The 21,849-nt window shown below is 46.1% G+C and overlaps 1 protein-coding gene across 1 annotated transcript in view; it reads left to right on the top strand.

Moving 5' to 3' along the window:
* Nucleotides 1–20,504, top strand: part of plekhh3 (pleckstrin homology, MyTH4 and FERM domain containing H3) — a 30,803-nt gene extending 10,299 nt beyond the window's left edge. The window contains exons 3-13 of the mRNA XM_056406941.1: nt 5,725–5,819; nt 9,994–10,176; nt 11,351–11,508; nt 13,228–13,351; nt 14,123–14,420; nt 16,183–16,390; nt 16,570–16,697; nt 17,546–17,666; nt 18,071–18,559; nt 18,683–18,874; nt 20,141–20,504. Of these exons, the coding sequence (XP_056262916.1) occupies nt 5,725–5,819; nt 9,994–10,176; nt 11,351–11,508; nt 13,228–13,351; nt 14,123–14,420; nt 16,183–16,390; nt 16,570–16,697; nt 17,546–17,666; nt 18,071–18,559; nt 18,683–18,874; nt 20,141–20,311 (2,167 nt within the window). The 3' untranslated portion in view covers nt 20,312–20,504. The remainder of the gene's footprint in view (nt 1–5,724; nt 5,820–9,993; nt 10,177–11,350; nt 11,509–13,227; nt 13,352–14,122; nt 14,421–16,182; nt 16,391–16,569; nt 16,698–17,545; nt 17,667–18,070; nt 18,560–18,682; nt 18,875–20,140) is intronic.
* The last annotated feature ends 1,345 nt before the right edge of the window (nt 20,505–21,849 follow it).

The raw sequence follows: 21,849 nt of genomic DNA, 5'->3' as shown, positions 1-21,849 counted from the left end.
CAGATTAGTAAAAAAAAAGAAGTATATTTGAGACCCCATTGGTCCTGTCATCTTTAACATTGAACAACAGCAGAACCAGTGGCCTTGGTAACTGACTGACATTCACATATGTCACGTTAACCCTCTGGAGGCTGGGGGCATTTTATACATTTTACAAAACAAAAAAAATTCACCTTTTAACCCTTGTGTTGCCTTCGGGTCATTTTGACCCGATTCAATATTTAATGTCGGTGTTCTTTCGGGAGTCAACAAACAAACATAAAGTACCTCACACTTAAACTTGGAAAACAATATTAATTCTAATAATTTTCTGGAGATTTTAATAGCTGGGGTCATATTGACCTCAAGGGTAAAATATGTTAGTAAATATAAAGGTAACAGGACGGTTAAACATTGAATCGGGTCATATTGACCCGAAGGCGACAGGAGGGTTAAAGGCGTTTTCATATGACACATACCCACGTGTTATACATCAACCATTCCAGAACAATCTCAGCTCTATTCAATGAGGCTCAGTTGTCCTCGCGCCGTGTTCTCTGCTCTCTGACTGACAGGCTGCTATAGAGCCTCACCTGTGAGGTGGGAGGTCCTTTGTGATTTACTGAGTTTTCATTGGTTGTTTTTTTCCCAAAATGTTGACAGACAAACGGATTGACCAATCACGTTGAAGGTTTCGTGTGACGAGATCTTTCCGCGCCGCGTCACCCGACACGTCGCCCCGCCGTTCCTCTGTGTATCAGAGGGGGAGACGGGAGGAAGGAGAGGAGGAAACCCGACTGATTCATCCACGAGTTTAAACTGATTTATGCTCCTTATTTTCGCAGAGAAATAATTGTTTTAAAAACGGAAACAGTGTTAAACCGTACTGCCGCGGTTTGACACTCGGTTTGAGTGGAAAAACTTCAACGAACACCAGAAGTAAACAAAGTTGTGTTAATTGCGTTAAAATATTTTAGTGCGTTAACGCGGCCAAATTAATCGCATAGATTAACGCGTTAACGCTGACAGCCCTAGTATTTACATATGTTACCCGATTGTGACAATTTGCTGCTTTTTTTAATGTTGCACATTACTAATCAAGTAAAACCAGATACAAATATAGTTTTTATTTATCCATTTAAATTAGCCAGAGATTTGCAACAATAGAAAAGGAATCAGCAATTTTTTTGATAAACTGTTTTAGAACTTTTTTAAAGTAAAAATGCCAAACATTGGTTGGTTCCAGCTTCTGAAAGCTTTCTGTGCTTTAAACTGAAAATCGTTGGGCGTTGGATTACAAAACAATGCAAAGGGAAATTCTTGCCGGCATTTCCCACTATTTTCTGACATTTGTAAAGAGTCGCAATAGTTGTATACTGGTGTTATTGTAACTCCCTGCTATGAAGGCGGAGCAGCCATTTTGCCGAAGGATTGTTTCCAGTTCTTTTCACCAAGGAGGAAATATTGTTGATGTCAGATATTCCCAATATCTCAGATTTGGAATTACTTACTTGTGAACAGTTTTGCAATTATAGTTTAACAAACATAGCATAAGCAAGCGTAGCCACTGATTCCTGAGATTTTTTATATTTGGAAATTCTGTTTCAACAACTGCACTTATCACTTATTCCCGGTGGAAGACATGACAGGGTCACAGCTTTGGACTGTGTGTGCGTGTGCAGACAGTACCTGACTGACATCTCCTCTATTTTACTGTTGATTTTGTCACACCTGTTAGGGCGGGACAACAAACAGCTAATCGCTCTTTCAAGTACACATGCGATTTGGTGCCATGTAATTCTCAGTTAATCTCCTGAGTAATGCAAGTCAGTCTTTTTTGGCAGATCAATATCAATTAAAAGTTTTATTGGAATGGTATGACAATGTGTACCTACTCCCACCATGCAGCATGCGTGACACTAAGTGATTAGGGTTTGTGAAAGAGAAAAAAAAGGAACTTATTTGTTCTAAATTGAGTACAACGAGCAATACCTGAATATGTTACAATAATATAACAGTGGGCCTCAATGTGTCCTCTTTAAATAGTAAGATATAAAAGAGATGTGATATTGTATGTGTGAAATTGAGAAGGTAAGGCACAAATAAACTAGCAGTGAGGATTGATGATGACTCTTCAGCCACATACCACACAATTCGTTTTACACTCTGCAGTCTCACTTCTGTGCAGCAGCTCAAGGATGTTTACACTCACACGACTTCACAGGCTGAACATGTATGCTTCAGATGTATCAAAGCGTCAGTTTTGTGTGGTTGCACTTTCGGGAAATATTCCTTTTCTTCTTTTCTGACTCTTCTTTTTACGGCTCCTCCCTCTCTCTGTCTCCGTCTCCGTGCTGTTTAATCCCCATGTCAAATTGTTTCCTGCACTCCACAGGAAGTTGCCCACTAAAGGCCCCACCGTCACGGCCTTTGCTGGGGCTTCTGGGAATGTGGGGGCGGTAGCATGGGGGGGGGGCGGGGGCTGCTGGAGAGCTGCTGAACAGCTGTGGAGATCTAAAGCCCCCACATCAACATTAGGCTGGTTTTGAGCACAATGATCAAACTGGCTCTGCTAAAACAGCACTATGTTGAAGGTCAGGCTAGTTTGTGCAGCTGAAGGTCAACATCAGTATTTTAAGCCCTCCTACTCTACATGGCCAAAAAGAAGCAGTGAAGTAGTAGAGACGTATTTTGGGTTGAAGATGGGGGCAGGCTAGGTCAGGTCCTGGTCAGCAGAATGGCAACATGCCTAAAACTCATAGAAATCTGCACACAACAGAGACAAATAAAATGTTGAACTCCAAGAATATTCCCCCAGGATGTTTAGCACTGTGTACCACATGATCTCTTCAATAAATTGTACATTTAGAAAGTCACCTCTTGATTTGCTGTAAGACTGGTTTACAATCAAGCAAGCCAAGTTGTGTCTATGCTTGGTTTAATTTAATTATTTTTGTATTGCTTTGGGATGAAAGTCCATCCCAGACAATAGAAATAATCCAAGGGACATAAACACCTGCACAGCAGGCTGTATTCTCCTGTTGCGGCATAGTTTTTCTTCAGATCTAATTCCTCTCTTATGTGGGCTAAATTTAGATTTCCTCTGCGTGTTTGTCTCCGTTATGCAGCAGGTTTTTTAATAACCTCAAATAAGAGACGTCATCACATGCCTGTGTTTATTTTAATGCTTATTAGTGGGTTCTGTTGATGCAGGGACTGTCAGAGGACCACATCGGCTACATAGGCTGTTGCTGCAGGCGAGCTGGCTTAGTTAAACAGCCTGACTGAGTATAATGTGACGCCGTGAACCAGTTCACATTCACATACAGAAAAACTGGCCCGCGCTATAGAGTTTCACCGTGTCTGAACATTAGCCTAAATTAGAAAGCTGATGCCAACAGGTTAGGATCGTCAACAGCCAAATACATTTAATACGTTCTGTGCATTTAAGCATCACCGTGTAACGTCAAAGAGGTCAAGATGATAAACGATAGTCGAGACAGGATCAGCTCAGTGCACACAAAGTGAAAGGAAATGGCCTCCGCAGTCATGTAAGCTGAGCCAAAAAAGATAAGGCTATATTTGGACTCATTGATTAAAGCTGGCTTCCGTGAGGAGGAACCTTCTGGAATGATCAGATCAATAAGGACGTAAATCAGCTGACGAAGCAGTAACAGGAGGCCAACGATCCTTGGGAGGGAGGGCTTGATTCATTTCCTCAGCAATAATCCTAGCAGGAGGAGGACAGAAAGGAAGGAAGGGATGGAGGGAGGAAGGAAAGAATGAAAGAAGGAAGGAAGAAAGGGAGAGAGGGGGAGGGAGGAAGGTAGGAAAGAAGGGAGGGAGGGCGGAAGGCAGGGAGGAAGGAAGTAAAGAAGGAATGAAGGGAGTGAGGGAGGGAGGAAGGGAGGGAGTGAGTGAGTAAGGAAGGAAAGAAGGAAGCAAGGGAGGCAGACAGGGAAGAAGGAGGAAGGAAGGAAGGGAGGGAGGAAAGAAGGAAGGGAGGGAGGCAGACAGGGAGGAAGGGAGGGAGGGAGAGAGGAAGGGAGGAAGGAAGGGAGGGAGGCAGACAGGAAGGAAGGAGGAAGGAAGGGAGGGAGGAAAGAAGGAAGGGAGGGAGGAAGGAATGGAGGGAGAGAGGGAGGGAGGAAGGAAGGGAGGAAGGAAGGGAGGAAAGAAGGGAGGAAGGAAGGGAGGAAGGAAGGAAGGTTTTGTCACTTGTACCTCACATGCTAATTAGCCCCAGGAAATGGGGAAAATAAGCGAGCAGTTGGATGAATAAAATAAAAGAGATAGAACCTACAAACCCTCTAACAGACTTCCCATGGTCTTCGGCCTGAGATAACAAAGTCTGAGTTAGTACTAGGGATGCACCAATCTGATCGGCGCCGATCCAAATCGGCCGATATTCCCGTTATCGGTTTTGATCGGCGTTCGTTCTCAAAACGGCCGATCAAACTTGGCCGATCAGATGACATAAAATCTGAGAGAAAAACTATCAGAGACGTTTCAATCGCGGTGCATCGCAACGGAGGAAATGCGCCCGGCGAGGGCCGACAGAGTGCAGAGGTCCAGTTAAAAGTTAGCGGAAAGAACCACGTGAAACAACATCCGTTTATCAAAATACGATGTCGACAAATCATACACTAAGATATAAAAGTAAACAATGAACTGATTGTATATCTTTATAGATCGTTTCTGAGATTTAGCTTAAATTATGCTGACATAAAATTTTTTTTACTGTACCAAGGAAGAGTTTATAAAAATAAGTCAGACTTTTGTATGTTAAAAAAAGTCCTGTATATAGATTTCCCCAAGAGTTCCAGGAAATGAATGATGCAGATGTGTTCCATACATATCTGAAATCCCCTACAACAGAAATCAAACAATTTTAATGTATCAATTAGGACATTTTTCAAAGTAAAAGTCCTAAATGTTTAAAGAAATCGGTAATTTCTTTCATGTTTGAGGTGCTTTATATATGTATTTCCTCATAGTCCTAGGCAATAATGCTACACAATAAATAGAATGCTTCAATCGACACCGTGATCGGTGATCGGTATTATCGGATCGGCAGATACTGATTTCAGTGATCGGTGATCGGCACCAAAAAACCTGATCAGTGCATCTCTAGTTAGTACACAACCTTGCCCGACCAGATGTTGAAGCATCATTGTTTATGGAGGTAGCTGCAGATGTGTTCGTGAGGCACTAAACGGAGAAAGAAAGGACAGCGGTTCAACAGATTTACAGATGTTTTGAGATGTTTCTGGTTTTAACGACCCCAGGCTGTGACCTCTTGAACCTTCTGCCTTCCTCTGACCTGTGAGAGCCGGCTGGCTGGGAGTCAGGCCGGCGTCGCTCTGTCACGTTTATTTTCAGTCCCTCGCTCTGCGTGGCGGCCAAAGTGCTAAAAGAGAGACGAGCGGTCCACAGTGGCGTGGTGTGTATCGCTGTGTGTGTGTTTGTGTGCTTGTGGGCTGCATGCGAGAGAGGGAAACGGGGAGAACGCTGGAGGACAGATATTCATGGCACTTCTTCCAGTCCCCCTTGTGTGACCCCCCCCCCCATCTAAGAGTATTAAAGGGGCTTGAAGTTGGCACAGTATCCCATGGGGGGGGGGTTCACAGCCAACTGTGTGTCTCCGGCCCAATTAGCTATCCAATGGGAGGGAGTAGTCAGGGGAAGACTTGAGTGGAGAGGGAAGCAGAGTTATTTACATTCTCTTATCGCTCCTCTGCACAGGCACACGGTCTCAGACGTGACTGAAGAGATGAAGAGTCTGATCATCGAGAAGAACATGATGGGCCTGGAGGAAGAGCCTGAACTGCTCGTCAAAGGTGAGTCACATGACACCACCACTACTCCGGTCTTCCGGTTCGCCTGAACGCCTCAACCTGCCATGTTCAGTTGTGGTCAATATGGATTAATCACTCAATCAATTTTTCAGAGAAAAAATGCAAAAACATTGAGCGGTTTCAGCTTCTTAAATGCAGGATTTCTTATATATATATAAATATATATATATATATGTATATGTATGTATATATACAGGACTGTCTCAGAAAATTAGAATATTGTGATCAAGTTCTTTATTTTCTGTAATGCAATTAAAAAAACAAAAATGTCATGCATTCTGGATTCATTACAAATCAACTGAAATATTGCAAGCCTTTTATTCTTTTAATATTGCTGATTATGGCTTACAGCTTAAGAAAACTCTAAAATCCTATCTCATAAAATTTTAATATTTCCTCAGACCAAGTAAAAAAAAGATTTATAACAGCTGAGTGTTTGTCAAGGCTCAGGAAACCCTTGCAGGTGTTTCGAGTTAATTAGACAATTCAAGTGATTTGTTTAATACCCTACTAGTATACTTTTTCATGATATTCTAATATTTAGAGATAGGATATTTGAGTTTTCTTAAGCTGTAAGCCATAATCAGCAATAAATCAGAATAAAAGGCTTGCAATATTTCAGTTGATTTGTAATGAATCCAGAATGCATGACATTTTTGTTTTTTTAATTGCATTACAGAAAATAAAGAACTTCATCACAATATTCTAATTTTCTGAGACAGTCCTGTATACATTTTATATATATATATTTCTTTTTCTTTTTTCACTTTACAGACTAAACATTGAATACTTCTACTTTGTCCCTGAGTTAATAAATGAGCTCCTTGTAGCGCCTGGTTGAATACATTAATTAAAGTATTTCATTACCCTAATAATAAGTACTGTTATTGCTACTTGCTGGGCTGTCGCCTTGAAGTCGGCTCCGATCTGACCACATGTGGCCCAGCTGCTCCCGCGCTCCCCTCGTCCCACTGGGTCTTCATGAAAGGATTGCTACTGGCATCAGGAGCGCCATCTTGAGTGTCTGGTGCTTTTGAGGAATGAGCTCATCGGATATTTCTGTGTGATTTTTACATTTTTTTCTTGGCCCGCTTCTGGAAGGCAGCAGTAAAATGCCAGCACTTGGATACGTTACGTCCTGTTTGGAATGGTGTTAGTCAGATTTCCTAATTCTGACAGCAGTTACCATGCAGCCCTGGCTGTCCGCTCTCTGTCCCTCTCTCACTGTTTGAAGAGAAGCGTTTCCCTCCAAAACAGTTGACAGGGACGTTCCTTAAGCCATTGAATACACTGTCACTTGGGATTCATCCTTCAACTGACCACACTATCTATCACAGCCACCGCAACATCTCAGGGTGTTTGGAAATCCTTTTCTTTTCTGTGCTCGAGGATATGTTTTCAACAGTTCCTCCATTTAGCTTTTTTCTGCACGACATCCTGAGGCTACATAGCGGTTGATATAGACTAATGATGAGAGGATGAATTGTAAAGTCATGGACTGCTTAAAGAAAAAAGATGTTAAGAAGATGGGGGTTTATTGCCATACCCTTGATGATTGACAGTTAGAATGAGCTGTTCTATGATGCAGAGATGCTCTGTTTATCCAAAAGGGGAAGCAAAGTTTAGTCCAGTTTCTTCGACAAAATGTAAGTTCAGTCCAATTTAGAATTCATAATATATATTTTAAAAATGTTGAATTCCAAATTAGAATTTTAGATAGAACCAACAACATAAGCAGACCATGTGATCTTTGATTGACACCAGTATTAATGTAAAAAGAAAGTGTAGACTTCAACAGGGAGAGGTAAAGAAATAGACTTATACAGTCTGAATTTCTCTCTGATTTCAAACTGTATTGACAAAACTTAAAACAAGCACATTTTATGGCTTTTGGTTCATGGGTTGACCTAAAAGTTTAGTGTTTTGAGAGGAAAAGTTTTGAAATAGTGCTTTAATTTGATGTTCCGAACTAAGTTAGCAGTGAAATGCCAGCATGCGTATGTCTGCAACTTTGTGCACGATCACATTTTAGAATTTAACTTTGATGTGAGGTGACTTTTTAATTTCAATGCTTATATTTCATTAAAATGTCAAATCAAAATGAATGGAACCAACATTTAGTGACAGGGGGTTTGCTGTACAGAGATGGAAATGCACAGAGAGAAATAGTTTGCACTATCTGTGTTTGAAGGGGCAGAGCATTTGGGGTCAGGGGTCACAAATGAAACAAATTACATGTGAGCCGTGGCCCCCAGGGGAGACATTAGCAGGCCATAGAGATGGGATCCAGATAAAAGACCATGGGAGAGGTGTACAGGGAACTTTGCTCCTCTCTCGCTTTCCGTCTCTTTCCTTTTTTTGCCTTTCCTTATCGCACTTTTAAAAGTTTAAAGTTCCCAAAAAGAGCAGCATCTGTTGGACGGCTCATGTCACGGTAGCAGGCATGCCCTTCTCTCCATGTCTCTCACTCAGTCAGCTTGTCTGACTCCCCCCCCCCCCCCCCCCAGCGCACGTCCAGTCTGTCGGCAAGCTCTGCCCAACTTACCTCATGGTTTTTATTTACCCGTTTCACGGTGGGTTTTTGATGCTTTGCCCCTCTGATGTGGTGTTGAATACCTCCAAGGGGTTTTTGCTTTAGGCTATTATTGGGAGGGTTCAAACTTTCCACTCGTATCATATAGAAGCCTTCTTAAACAGGAAACATCGCCTGAGAGGCTGAGCCCCCCCCCCCCCCCCACCTCTCTCTTTATCTTTTATTTTGGAGTACAGCAGTGAGGCAGCGGAGCATTTGCACTGCCTGGGAAAAAAAACCTGTTCGAGGCAAGGACGAAAACAGGGAGGGATGAGAAAAGAGGGGGATGAAAGAACATAAGAAGTCAGTGGGGGAAGAGAGAAGCAGACGAAATGAGCGCCGTCTGACAGGTGGCGCGCAGCCTGCTAACCACAGAGGAAGTTGCGACGCTGGCGTGGCGTCGTTGTCATTTTCACACGATGTCCTTTGAAGATACTTTGCCTAATTGTACAAGCCACATGCAGCCCGCTGCCAGTGTGTTGCAGCGCCCTGCAGATAGTCCCACCCTAGAGTAGATCCAGGTGGCCAGCCTCTCCCACAGCCCTCTGGATGAACTATGACCCCTACCGGGACTCTTACATTTCCCTTTGTCTCGTTTCTCTCCGCACGCCATCCGGACAGAGCCTCTTCAAACTAGTTTATTCATCTGTTCTGATTAAATATTTATTATGAACAAGGCATGTCTGCTTTACTCTCTGTCTCTCTCTCTCTCCCTCTAAAGTGGTGATTATGTTGGCTGCATGCAGTCTTTAATGCCTATGCCATTAGCTGGCTGTATTTTTAACCCCCAGCATTTACCCCAACAAGGCACTCTCATACGGACTGCTGCAAACTTTATGGACAATTACATGCTGTGTGGATTATTCTTAGTGAAGGCATGGTGTGGCAGCACTGGTTTAGTCGCTCACAGACTAGCCCACCTACCACCCAGACCGGTTACCCCTCAGGTTAACTCTGGTAGCTCGGTTAGCATTGTTGCTTGCTCGTTATATTTAGAGTCATGTGGTGGTAACCCGACAATCATACATATGCTCTGTATTTAGCACCTTTTTGAATTTTGAATTAAAATACATTTTCTTTTAAACTTACTCGATGCTGGTATAGGTGGAAATAAATGCAATAAAGTGCTATAACTATTTCTCACAGTAACGTTCGGTAAAAAGTATCTGTCATTACCACAACGAGGGTTTCTGCATGAGTATTGATCCATTTCAATCCATGCCTCGGCCCAGTGATGTGTATGCTGCCAGTTGATTAATCTGCCAGATATTTTCTCGAGTTGTTTTCTCTACAAAAGACGGTGGAAAACACCCGTCACGATGTCTAGAGAACACGGTTAAAATGTCTTGCATTTAAGAGTCCAGGACATAAATACATTTGGTTCACTATATGGAAAAGATTTGAAACCATCAAACGTTTGACATTTTATTTTATAAAATTGACATAAACCAATCAACCTAATTCTCAAAAGAAACGTGCTGATTTAATTTTCTGTTATTCGACGAATTGATGAATTAAATAATCACGGAAGAGCCACCGTGTAAGTTAATTTTTTAAAGTTGACTTTAAGTTTCTCATTTAAAGGGTGGCTGTTGCGGGAGGTGCGAGGAAACTGGATCAAGCAGCGCCGGCACTGGTTCGCACTCAGCCAGGACTCCCTGGACTACTACAGCGGGCCGGAGAAAGGAGCCCGAAGACTGGGCACGCTGGTCCTCACCAGCCTCTGTTCGGTCATCTGGCCGGACAAGCAGACGTACAAGGAAACAGGTGAGGAGCGCTGAATCACACTCATGTATACTTGACCTGCAGGACCTGTGGTAACTCCCTATGCGTTGTAGTGATCATAGACATCTATCAAAACATTTTTTTTAATTATTATTATATATAAGTGACTTCATGTGGTCCCTTTTCCCTTAATGAGTTCTGTTATTCTGAGTAAGTTTGGGAAGCCCCAGCTGTGTCTGGGTCAAGATGCGGCTTAAGGTCGGTCTAGAAACCTCACATCTCAGTCATCAACGGGGGCTTCTCCCTTCCCTTCCTGGGATGAAAGACACAAAAGACATAGAGAATATAGAGGGGAAAGTATATTCTGCCCAGGATGAGACACAGGGATGACGCAGACACGATGTCCTTGGTCTACGTGTGTCTGCACATCAATGGAGCGGATTATGTCCCGCTGATTTCACCAAACCGCTTAAAATGTCCAGACCGTTGTATGAACCGAAACCCAAACATAGTTTTTACTCACTGAATATGCCCGGGGACTTTTCTGGGTAGAAGTGCACTTTGAAAAGTGTCTTTGTCACACTTCAGAATAATGTTACGTTCCTCCTAAATCACCGAGAAAGTTGCATGAGGCATTTCCTTCCTCTGTGTATTTTTAGGTTCTTACCATAAAATATTACAACTGCCCTGAAGGGTTCCATCTCGAGCATCATTGAAACTTTACAGCAGACTTAATGTCAGGGCAGCAAACAGGTTCAAAGTTGGCAGTGGCAACGTCATCATGTCCTAATTTGAGTTGTAAAACCTCTTATTTTGGGTTTGACCTCCACCAAGAACCTAAACAAAGACGTACGCAGTACCGAGGCACGTCGCAGGAAAGGCTGCCAGGGGTGCATCTCCTACTTCCTCTGCACGAGGAGGAAGTGTGCCTTTTTTCACTTTTTGTCCAAGAGAAGTATCACTGAGGGGTTTTGATGTAGTATCTGATATTGTTTGGTAATGGCATGCTCTGAGGTTTCTCTCAGGCTGAACTTTGAGTCTCAATGAAACCCGAAAGAGGAAGTTAGGAAGAGGGATTCACAACAGATATGCGGGGTGTCCCATGCAGAGACCACTTCTCTTCTCTATGTAGGTACACTTTTCAGATGAAGTTTAAATTCATCAGCCATATCAAATGCTCTGTTTTTGTGTGTGTGTGTGTGTGCGTTACTTGCAGGCCACTGGAGCATCACAGTTTATGGGCGGAAGCACTGCTACAGACTGTACACCAAGCACTTCAACGAGGCAGTGCACTGGGCTTGTGCCATCCAGAAAATCATTGATACCAAAGCACCAGTGGAAACGCCAACGCAGCTCCTGATTCGAGACATCGAGGTGGGCCATGCAACACACACACACACACACACAAAAAGGTGCTCCCCCCTCTGTTCTGTTCCCATGGAAACCACACGGCCTCATTCGCCCTAGAGTCCAAAGTTTCCCCTGCTTGCCTTTCTCCTTTTTGAATGATCTCATCTTATTTCAAACCACACCACGACATTACATAATGACAGACCCGAAGCAGAGAGGTCATTTCAAGATAAAGTTAGATCCAGTTATTGGGTCCCCCGAAAGTTTTGATTGGTGGGATTTGAAAGGATGCTTTTTGCTTGTACCTTCTCACACGGAAGGAGAGTGAAGTGTATTTTATAAGGGTCGGACATATTTTTAGACCAGCGGGGCAGTTTTTGGCAGAGGGGCAGTTTTTGGCAGAGGAGGTGAAAGAGGGCTTGGCGTGAAGCAGAAGGGCCAGATAAGCAGTCCTTTGCCCGGCCTCCTGTCTCGGTAATCTCCCAACGAGAGTCTCTAATCTCAAAGAAAGTGGTTAATCTGCGGGGCTCCGGCTGCCACTGTCTGCGCCGCCAGAAGGGTCCAAGTGTGTCATTTGGAGGAACCTGGTGGTCCTGCTTTTAAAGTGCACATCAGTCATTGTTTTGCTTTCCCCACCTGAATTCTCTTCATCAGTCTTTTTTTACTCACCCTCACCTTTACACAAAGGCACACTTTCTCAGATAGGCGAGGTATTTCCCCTCTCGAGTGTGAGATTAGAACTGTTGCTGCAAACATCAAAGAGAGGACGAACAGGAGAGAACTTATCTTTTAAAATATAGACTGTCCATATCCATCATAGTTACCAAACAATAAATGAGAATTAAAAATATATATATATTTTGGGAGATTTTCATGCCGATAGTTAGATGAGAAGGCTGATACCACTCTCAGGTCTACACGCTATGTATGAAGCTATCGGCTATAGTGTCTAGAGATGCTGTAGCTTCATATCTACCATACACACTTGAGAGGGGCATCAATCCCCTCATCTTTGTCAAGGGAGAGAATAAGCGTATTTCACAAAATGCAGGAGAAGACCAAAAGGGAATAAGAGAGTGGGCCGAACCATGTACGCACAGAGGATGAACGTCATCTGGGACGTCGTGCTGTATCGAGCTCCACAAGATCCACAAGGCAGCGTCTCATTCCCACGTTTCCAACAGACAAGTCTGTCTCACTGTTGTGCACCGAACACTTCAGAAGAATGTGTCAACTTTACCCCACTAAGAGCGGGGGGGGGGGGGGGTAAAGCGGGCTTGTCTTGTTGCCGGAGAGAAAGGGCGGCTGGTTTGAGGGTGCGCAGAGACAGAAGAGAGCCAGAGCAGTGGCGACGCTACTAATGAGCAACAGGTGCTAGAGGGCAGTCGCATGGGAGCCATCTGTACCGCTGAAAGGCATCTCTCCACTTAGGCAGCGAAAGACACACACACACACACACACAGACACACAAAACTCATGGACACCAGCAGATCAAATATAACATGTCAGTCGTGCGAGTGCGGTCTGCCGGGTCATCGCTTGACCCTCGCGCTGCTTTGAAAGTTGCCAGAGCTGAGATGTGACCCCGGTCGAATCGACCCCGGTCACCCCGGACAGACGAACACACGTACTCAATCACCCGCTCGCTGACTTGTCTCCAGGTTGGCTGCGAGCAGATGGAAGTGCGTTCTTTACCGTGCCTATTGATGTCATCGTCACAATGGTTTTTTTTCACTTTCCTAGGAGAATAAGTTCAACCCCGAGGTGGTGGAGCACATTTACCAGCACAACCCCATCCTGAAGTACACCCAGGGCCCTCTGTACGCTCCACTGCTGCCCTTCCCTTACGGCAGCCTGGAGCACACATGTAAGTAGTTTGCATAGACCTCGTCACATATTATCACGGCACCATGTCCGATTGCACTGGTGTTGTCGAAAAATATCGAAGTATTGACACATATCAGCACTGAATATTTGCAACGGTTTTAAAACTCATTTTCAGTAAAACGATACACAGATCGTAGCTGCGCTTTCTGTCCTCTCGTCTCTCCGACAGGAAGTTGACACACACACACACACACACACACACACACATACACACACACTGTTATTCAACTTCTCGTAAAAATCTCAAATTGAATGGCTTAACATATTTCCCAACGGTATCGATCACAGTAACAAATGTCTATATTTTTGACGGTATTGTATCAATGTCAGAAATTCCGCGAGCGTGACAACACTGAGTTGCAAGTAAAAATGCGAGTGGGCGAGTCAAGGGCTTCCTTGCTATTTGGAAATATGTGTAAAAACTGCTTTTAGCACAATGCAATGCAGAGAAAACACACACAGTATTATGTAATACAATATTATATGATATCTGCTGCTCAGTGTATCCTAAAACGTCCCCCAGCAGCATATACGCCTATAGCAGCATATCAAGGGGCTGGACCAGGTGAATCTGATTCAGCCCGAACTATAAAACTATCAAGAGGAAAGTTCTAAGTCTTAAATGTGGTGACTGTGTCTGCCTCCCGGACTGAAGGTGGAAGCTGGTTCCATAAAAAAGGAGCTTGATAACTGAAGGCTCTGGCTCCCATCCTACTTTTTGTTGAGCCGCTCCTCTTCCTCTCCTCTCCAGACCACAGTGGGAAAGGCTACGGCTCGGTGCGCGAAGAGGCCGTGAAGCTCTTCAACTGCCTGCAGCAGCTGGAGTCGGCACGGGAGCCGGTTCCCATCATCCAGGGCGTGCTGCAGACCTGCCTGGACCTGCGGCCGCTCCGCGACGAGGTCTACTGCCAGCTAGTGAAGCAGACCAGCTACACCCCGGCCCCGTACACTGCCGCACACCTCCGCTACTGGCAGCTACTCACCTGCATGAGCTGCACCTTCCTGCCCGGGCCAGCTGTGCTCAAGTACCTGCGATTCCACCTCAAGAGGTGAGATACTAAAGGGATCCTCGAATGTCGAGGAGGTATGACGGTTGACTTTAATGCTTGCGCCTATTACAATCAGTAACTGGCCACAGCTTGTGTTTAAAAAAAAGAAAGTTTAAGGTTGGATTTGTAGGTTTACATCATCTCCGACTTTTAATTTAAAAAAATTATAATAATTCTGGCTCAGATTTATCCAAATGGAATAGGGCCAACATGAATTGTGGAAAAACACGACAGTGAATTCAGTTTAAAGTAACAGAAACCACAGTTGTAATGATGTCATATTAATATTAATCCCACTCCTCGGGAGTGAGTCGTCGGTTCTGAGGAGCAACAGGTCGAATGCTGGGTGAACCGTGTGTGTGTGTGTGTGTGGTAGCACGGAGAACACGGGGTCTAGACAGTGGACCAACAGCAGGCGCCGGCGCCACAGACCACCAGTTTAGATATGGTAGCGTGACATGCCTTCACATTGTTAGCGTGCTCCCCGGACAGATCCAGTGTTGTGGGGCTGGATTTACAGGTCTGAATTAGCCCCTCTGTCAAGCATGCTCATCTAAATTCTTAACAGCGCTAATCTCCTGCTCCAAACGTTCCGCCTAACGCCATGCCATCAAACCGCCGCTGTGTTGTATCTATACGTCTGTAATGGGTACCCCTCGAGCTAATACAACACTCGCATGCGATGGCGATGCACAATGACGCTGTGGGACTCGCCGCCTGTGTGTTTTTGATGCATATTGCCATCGTTCTCACGCACTCTTTCACTCTGCGGATCTGTGTCGAGGGCTGCAGCTGGGCAGAACTAAGACCGGAGCTGGGAAGTGAGCCCAGAAAGCCTCCTCCGCTGCCCCAGACCCTTGAGAAACCCCCCCGAGGGAATGTCTGCTGTCAGAGAGAACAGGCCAGAAGAAAGAAAGCAGCGGCGGGGGCAAGAGAGGAGGAAAGAGCAGAGAGGGGTGAGGACAGGAGGGTATAGGAAGGATCACGCAGGCCCAGTGGAACATTCCTAATTATGTTGCAGCGGGGTAAATCCCACCCTGTGGCCATATAGTCATGAGAGAGCGAGGCGTTGGAGGGCCTCTAAATGTCTGGCAGAATGTTTGGGGCCCGCCTGCTCTCCTCTCTGTCCTCCGTTTTTGTTTTTTCTTCTTTTTTCGTTCGTCGTATGATTGTTTCCTTCCTATTTCCACTTTGTTTACACAGTGCTGAGCTCACAACTCCATCGAGTCGTGTTTCACACCTTTTCCCGCTGTGCGAAGTGTGCGGCACTCCAGTCGGAGTGTGTCGTGACCGCTGCCTTCGCATCCCCTCTTTTTTCACCTGCCATTCCTGGACACTCTTCTGGGAGGAAGTGGCGGGTCACTCCAGTTCACAGGAGCGGAAACAACGTTTTCCCATTTTGTGCACTGCCCAAAGTCAAACATGTTTTCTTTGGCGTTTTTCCCTTTTCTTTGAAGGATTGATGCATGCTGAGCCTTTTATGTCCCTCCGAGCTGAAGTGAGAACATTTGTCATTGCTCGCCTCATTTACTTTCGAGCACTGCCAGCACAGAGAAAATAAAGACGTCGGTCGAATCAAAAGGATGACGCAGAGTCCATAATCATAGCATAACACTTCACTGACTTTGAATCACTGTTAACATTTCGAGCATTAACAAGTTCTCCCTTTTAGGTATTAAATATAATTTTTGCTGGCAAATATCTAGGCCTGTGCTCACACTCGACATGTATCCACCCGTCTCACTCCCACACTCTCTTGCAGGATCCAGAGCCAGAGTCCTGAGTCTGAAATGGATAACTACGCGTCTTTCATCAGCGAGGCTCTGGAGAAGACCAAGTGTCGGGAGTGTGTGCCATCCTGGGAAGAGATCCAGATGCTGATGAGCCGTCAGGAGATGCTGTGCACTGTGCACTACCCTGGCCCGTTGTCCTGCCAGCTCTACATCAGCTCGCACACGACGGCCAATGAGGTTTGGGCACATTTCCCTGCTTTCTACTTCCCAGCGCAACTTTCTCAATCTTTCGGCTTCCCACGCGTTCCTGTTTAAAACTTGTCGAGCGCGGTCTGACTTCTGGTGACCTCACTGTAACCGTTTGTGTGTGTCGTCCGGACGTCTTTTCAAACGCACTTCCTGTTGCCCCGCACCAGGTGGTTCGAATGATGCAGGTGAAGCTCGGCCTGCAGGAGAGCAAAAACACGTTTGCCTTGTACGAGCAGAGTGCATTGTGGGAGCAGCCGGTCGCTGGCAGCGCTCTGATCACTGACACCCTGACCAGGTTTGTCAGTCTTCAGCTTGTAAAACCGAGCAGACACACACACACACACACACACACACACACACACACACACACACACACACCCTAGGGAAGTCAGACACAATAAAACCTGGCAGAAAGAAACGCTATCAAAACACAGTGTCTCCGTCTGGCAGGAATCTCTTATCTATGTGTCACCAGCGAGATGAATGGCAACACAGCGCTGGTGTTGTATATTTATCTTTGCTGGTCCAACTCCCATGCTGAGTGTTATCCAGTATCCTTGATAACTGGTGACCTTGTCTGGTCGTGTTGGTCAAACATGACACCTCACTGGGAAACTGGACTCGGGTCACTCTTTCTGTCAGCAAAGCCAGACAGTAGCTGGATCGCCACGGCGACGCTGATAGATAGATAGATAGATAGATATGTACTTTATTAATCCCCAAGGGGAAATTTGTCGTAACAGTAGCAGCACCAATAAACTAAACACACAAGAATAAAAAATAAAATATAAACAACAGGGATGAAAGATAAAGATGTATACAAGAAGTATACAAAGTAAAATATAAAATAAAATATATATGTATCTATACAACATATATGCATACACAATACACAATACAATACTAATGACAAATTAAATTAAATATACAAATATTAATGTCATCTGGTTGCACAAGGCAAAGTCTAAAATGTAACGATAGGGATGCAGCTAGAATAAAAAGGGACCTTTTGTTTTTGTTGTTGTTGGTTTTTGTTCTACACGTTGTGGAGGCAGTGTCTTGTAACATATTAACGCCGAGGCTTTTAACTGGTGGTATGCCGTTTAAAAAAATATTTGTTCCCTTTCTGTCTCTTCTGTGCAGCCTCTCCACCAAAGAGTCGGAGTCTGAATGCCAATGGAAACTGTGTTTCAAGCTCTACTGCCTGTTGGACGCGGACAGCATTTCAGTGGACAGCATTGAGTACCTCTTCCTCTTTGAGCAGGTAACGTAGCGAAAGTCCTCCTCGGAGAGGCCATTTCAGTGCTGATAATAAGATATCATTTTATTGTCCTGCAGTGACTCATTCCTCACATTTCATTGGATTATTATGTTCTTACTGAACAATCATTAATGTCTTATGGGCTGTGATTGCAATAAAGCTCGGTGCATAAAAAGCATGACTAAGAACACTGGCGGTCGTGCAGCGGGTGTAAAAGGCAGCCAGCGCTGGCTTCATTACAACACTTCTCCTGAGGACTCCCATAAAACAGTTACGGGACAAAATAAAACAAGATTTGGTAGAAAGAATTGATGCCAGGACCGAAGCTATCGCGGATAAATTGTGCCTTCCTCTCGGCGTGTTGGGCGTCGCCCCGTTTGTCCTCACGTTGGCCTTTTGCTCCGCAGTGCCATGAGCTGGTGGTGCGCGGCCAGCTGCCGGCCTGCGACGACGACCTGCAGTCCTTAGCTTCCCTGAGGCTTCAGTGTCTGATGGGTGACTTCAGCACGCACGCCCCCTGCCCTCCTCTGGACGAGCTGTTCCCGGGTCACATGCTCGAAGCCCGAGTGGTCGCGTGCCTTTCCGCGCCCCAGGCGTTGACGCCTTGTCAGGTGGCGGCTCACGACTGCCCCGCGGCACAGCGCTTCCCCACGGGGCTCCTGGCGGGCACGCTGTGGAGCCACACGGCGATCGCGGCGCACAAGCACAAGGTGGAGCAGGACATGCGCCTGCGCAGCCGGCTGAAGGAGGAGGCGGCCGCCGTCACGGGATCCATCTTGGAGCGTTGGAAAGGTCTGGCCGGCTACAGCCGCAGGGACAGTATGGCTGCCTACCTCACGATTGCGCGCCAGTGGTCGGGCTTCGGATGCACTCTTTATGAAGTGGACTTTTACATTGTGAGTATCGTGAGGTCCGCTTTAGTTTTAGCGCGGGACTGAAAGGTTTTTACTCCCTGAGAGATGAATCAAAGCATAACTGTGAGCTGTTCTGACATCTCCTCACCTGTTCCTCCACCCTAGAGTTCGACTGGGAGTTTTTCCCAGAAGTTGTGGCTGGGTGTAGCTGCTACATCCGTGTCTCTGTATCGGCGGGGAGAGGCGGAGGCCCTGGAGTCCTTCCCTTACGGCCAGATATGTTCCTATGGCGTATCCGATAGCAACACCTTCAAGATCACAGCTGGGGATCGGGATCTGCTGTTTGAAACCACCAAGGTACAGTGGCTCACACCCCGGGGTTTTTAAATACATCCTTCACGGCAACAGGAAGTCAAATCTCTCGTTACTGGAACGAGAGCCGGGACGCAATCCGTCTCCACCGTCGCCGGGATTCAGTTTGCGTACGGTGCCGAGCCAAGCGGCCTTATCGCCGTGAAATGTTCTGCAGAGTAAGTGAAAGAAGCACGCTGTCTGCTCATGATACACCCCCCTCCCCCCCCCCTCCCTCCAGTTCTCTGACCCACTTTAAAAACACTCATTAATTTGGTCTAAATAGAGAGCACACAACCTGCCCCTGATCTCCAACCGACGCTAACCACCAAAAAGTAGAACTTCCTGGCATTAAATGTCATCTGGGGGGGGGGGAGTTTTATTGCAGTGGTTAGATTAAAATATTATGCAACATTTCTCAGAAACATGGATGTGCTCCCAAACAGACTGTTCTCCTTTCTTTCTTTTTTTTCATTTTTCTTTCAGCAGAGAACAAATCTTGCCTTTCACGGGGCAGATTCGCTTGCATCTTCCCACGCGGAAACAAAAAACCCCTCTGTGATCTCTCATGGGGGAACACAGAAGTGGCTTTTATTTATTTATTGGCGAACAGGCGGATTTGAAGCAGAGCCCAGTCAAAGGGCTGCTACCTTCATGAACCTCCGGTCTCAGATCGCCCCGACATGAGCGTGCAGGCATTTTGAGCCACTGGGCAGGAGAAAGAAGAAGAAAAAAAAGAGAGAGAGAGAAGTGGCAGGGGGGTGATTATGGTTTGGTCCGGGAGTTTAGGGTGAGGGCGAGATTTGCTTCTCATTCAAGGGTGACAGTTAAAGTTGAAGAGTGGGTGCAGGTTTAAACTCGGAGGCTGTTTCACTCGATGTTCTCACACACCGTATTTAGGCAAGCATTAGCCGGACTGAAGGAAGGGTCACGGTCACGGTGGCTTCTGGTGCTTTGGTGGTCATGTCCACCGAGGTCAGGGTCCCGGAGGGACAGAGGAACTCCTCAGCAGTGCTTCTTGCTTTTCCCCCTCTAACAGCTGCAGGATCAAATATGTCAAAAGTGATGAAGTATGTACGTGTACTTTCTTTCTGATCAAGGGACGTGTGTGTGGGTGTCCTCCAGAATCTGCTAAACAACATCATGCTTGGCTTCTGGAGGATCCAGCTGGATGACATCATCCGACTCCACCCTTGTGTGACAGTGCCAGACAGACACTGAGACTGCCACCAATCTGACCCCCCTCTCTCTCTCTCTCTCTCTCTGTCACAGCTGACTGAGATCATGCAGCTGATGAATGCGTATTTCAGTGCCATCCGTCGCCAGCGAGGGAAAGGGGAAAACGCCGACATCACCAGAACAGAGAGCACGGAGGTGGGATTCCATCGCCTCGCCTCGACACACAAACACACCCTCCTGGAGCTGCCCTCGCACCCAGTTTGAAAGAGACCCGTACCCGGATACCCCCCCAACACCCTCCTCCTCCACGTGGCCCCTGTGAGGCCGAGCCCCGGTCCTTCAAGACGCCACGCCTCCTCCGCTGGGAACGGCACGGCAGCCAAAACAAAGAGAGGGCTGTTTTCCGCTCCCCGTCCGTGAAAATAAACCCTCGCTGAGCTTTCCAGCTGAAAGGGGGGCCGGCCGATGGAGGGGGGAGGGGGAAAGGGAGGGAGGGGTGGGGACGGAACGGGACGAGAAGGCGAGGGGGGTTCTGTTTTGCAAGTGAGGTCAGAAACCCACAGAAACCAATGTGGTTTGCTGATGAGCTGTCACACACCCTCCACCCCACCCTGTCACGCTACCACCTCTGTTAGCCCCGCCCCCCCTCGACAATGTGAGACGTTGGCATGAGCCTTGCTGCATCGGGGAGAGATGGCATCACAAGAGTGAGGACTAAAGGTGACAATAAGATGTGGTACTCCCCTCATGAAGGTGTGGCTTGGAGTGAAAACACTGCACTCTCTCTCTCTCTCAAAGTGTGCCATATTTCTATTGCCTTTCCTAGAAGGCGGTCGTCCCTTATGCACTGCTGGAATAGTGTTGAGAACATTCAGTGACTAACACACACACACACACAGATACACACACACACACACACACAAACCCTGTTTTTAGCTCTCTTTCTTTTTCGTACACACACTCGCTCATTCGCTCACTCTCTCTCTCACGTGCCCTCACGCTGACATGTTCATCGGAGACGGTCAGCTTTCATAAGGCCTGTTGACGCAGTCATCCATGTGAACCTGGAACTGGAAACAGATGTCGGGCTCCGTGGCGTCGTCCCTTCGGCTGCCGCCGCCATCCAGACTCTCACCGATGGGATCATCCGTGCGTGCGCGTGTGTGTGTCTGTGTGTGTCTGTCTATTTGATCAAGAAGACCGTTTCCTGGATTCCACGTTCGGGATCCGATGTGATGTCGTCTCATAGAAACCAGAGGACCGTGGAGCTGTTCCCGCGTCGGTTCTCTCACGCGTCCTTCGTTGTGCTGCTCGTCTCGGCTGCTCGACACCAAGCGTGGTTAACACTTGACTGATTGGATCATTTTTGCTTATGTCAGTTACCATCCTCCCAATACAGCTCTACTCTGCTGAAAGTAACAGGGGGGGGGGGGGGGCTTCTCGGTTTATTATTGTTATTTTCACTATATACATATATATATATATATATGTATATATAATGAAAGGAATTAAACGTAGAGTACACGTAGACAAAAAGACAACGTAGTCAGAGATCTGGATCATTTAAGAAGTGGCGCCATGCAGTTCCACATCAGTCCCCTGCTATTTAAACAGTTTCAATCAGGCCACGGGTGCTTTTGTAGTATTATTTATGCAAACTTTGCTTCTTCTTTTTTTACTGTTCGTTATGTAAATGCAGACCCAGATGTGTTTTGATATAAGGTTAATAACCAAGAGCCGTACATGCTTTTGGTTCAGATGTGTAAACCCTGTGTAGCTCCATCTTTGTGTTTGAGTATTCT

The sequence above is a fragment of the Pseudoliparis swirei genome, chromosome 23 (genome assembly GCF_029220125.1).
Source record: "Pseudoliparis swirei isolate HS2019 ecotype Mariana Trench chromosome 23, NWPU_hadal_v1, whole genome shotgun sequence".
Taxonomy (NCBI): Eukaryota; Metazoa; Chordata; class Actinopteri; order Perciformes; family Liparidae; genus Pseudoliparis; species Pseudoliparis swirei.
The sequence above is the reverse complement of the archived record's forward strand: the minus strand, read 5'-3'. Positions and strand labels throughout refer to the sequence as shown.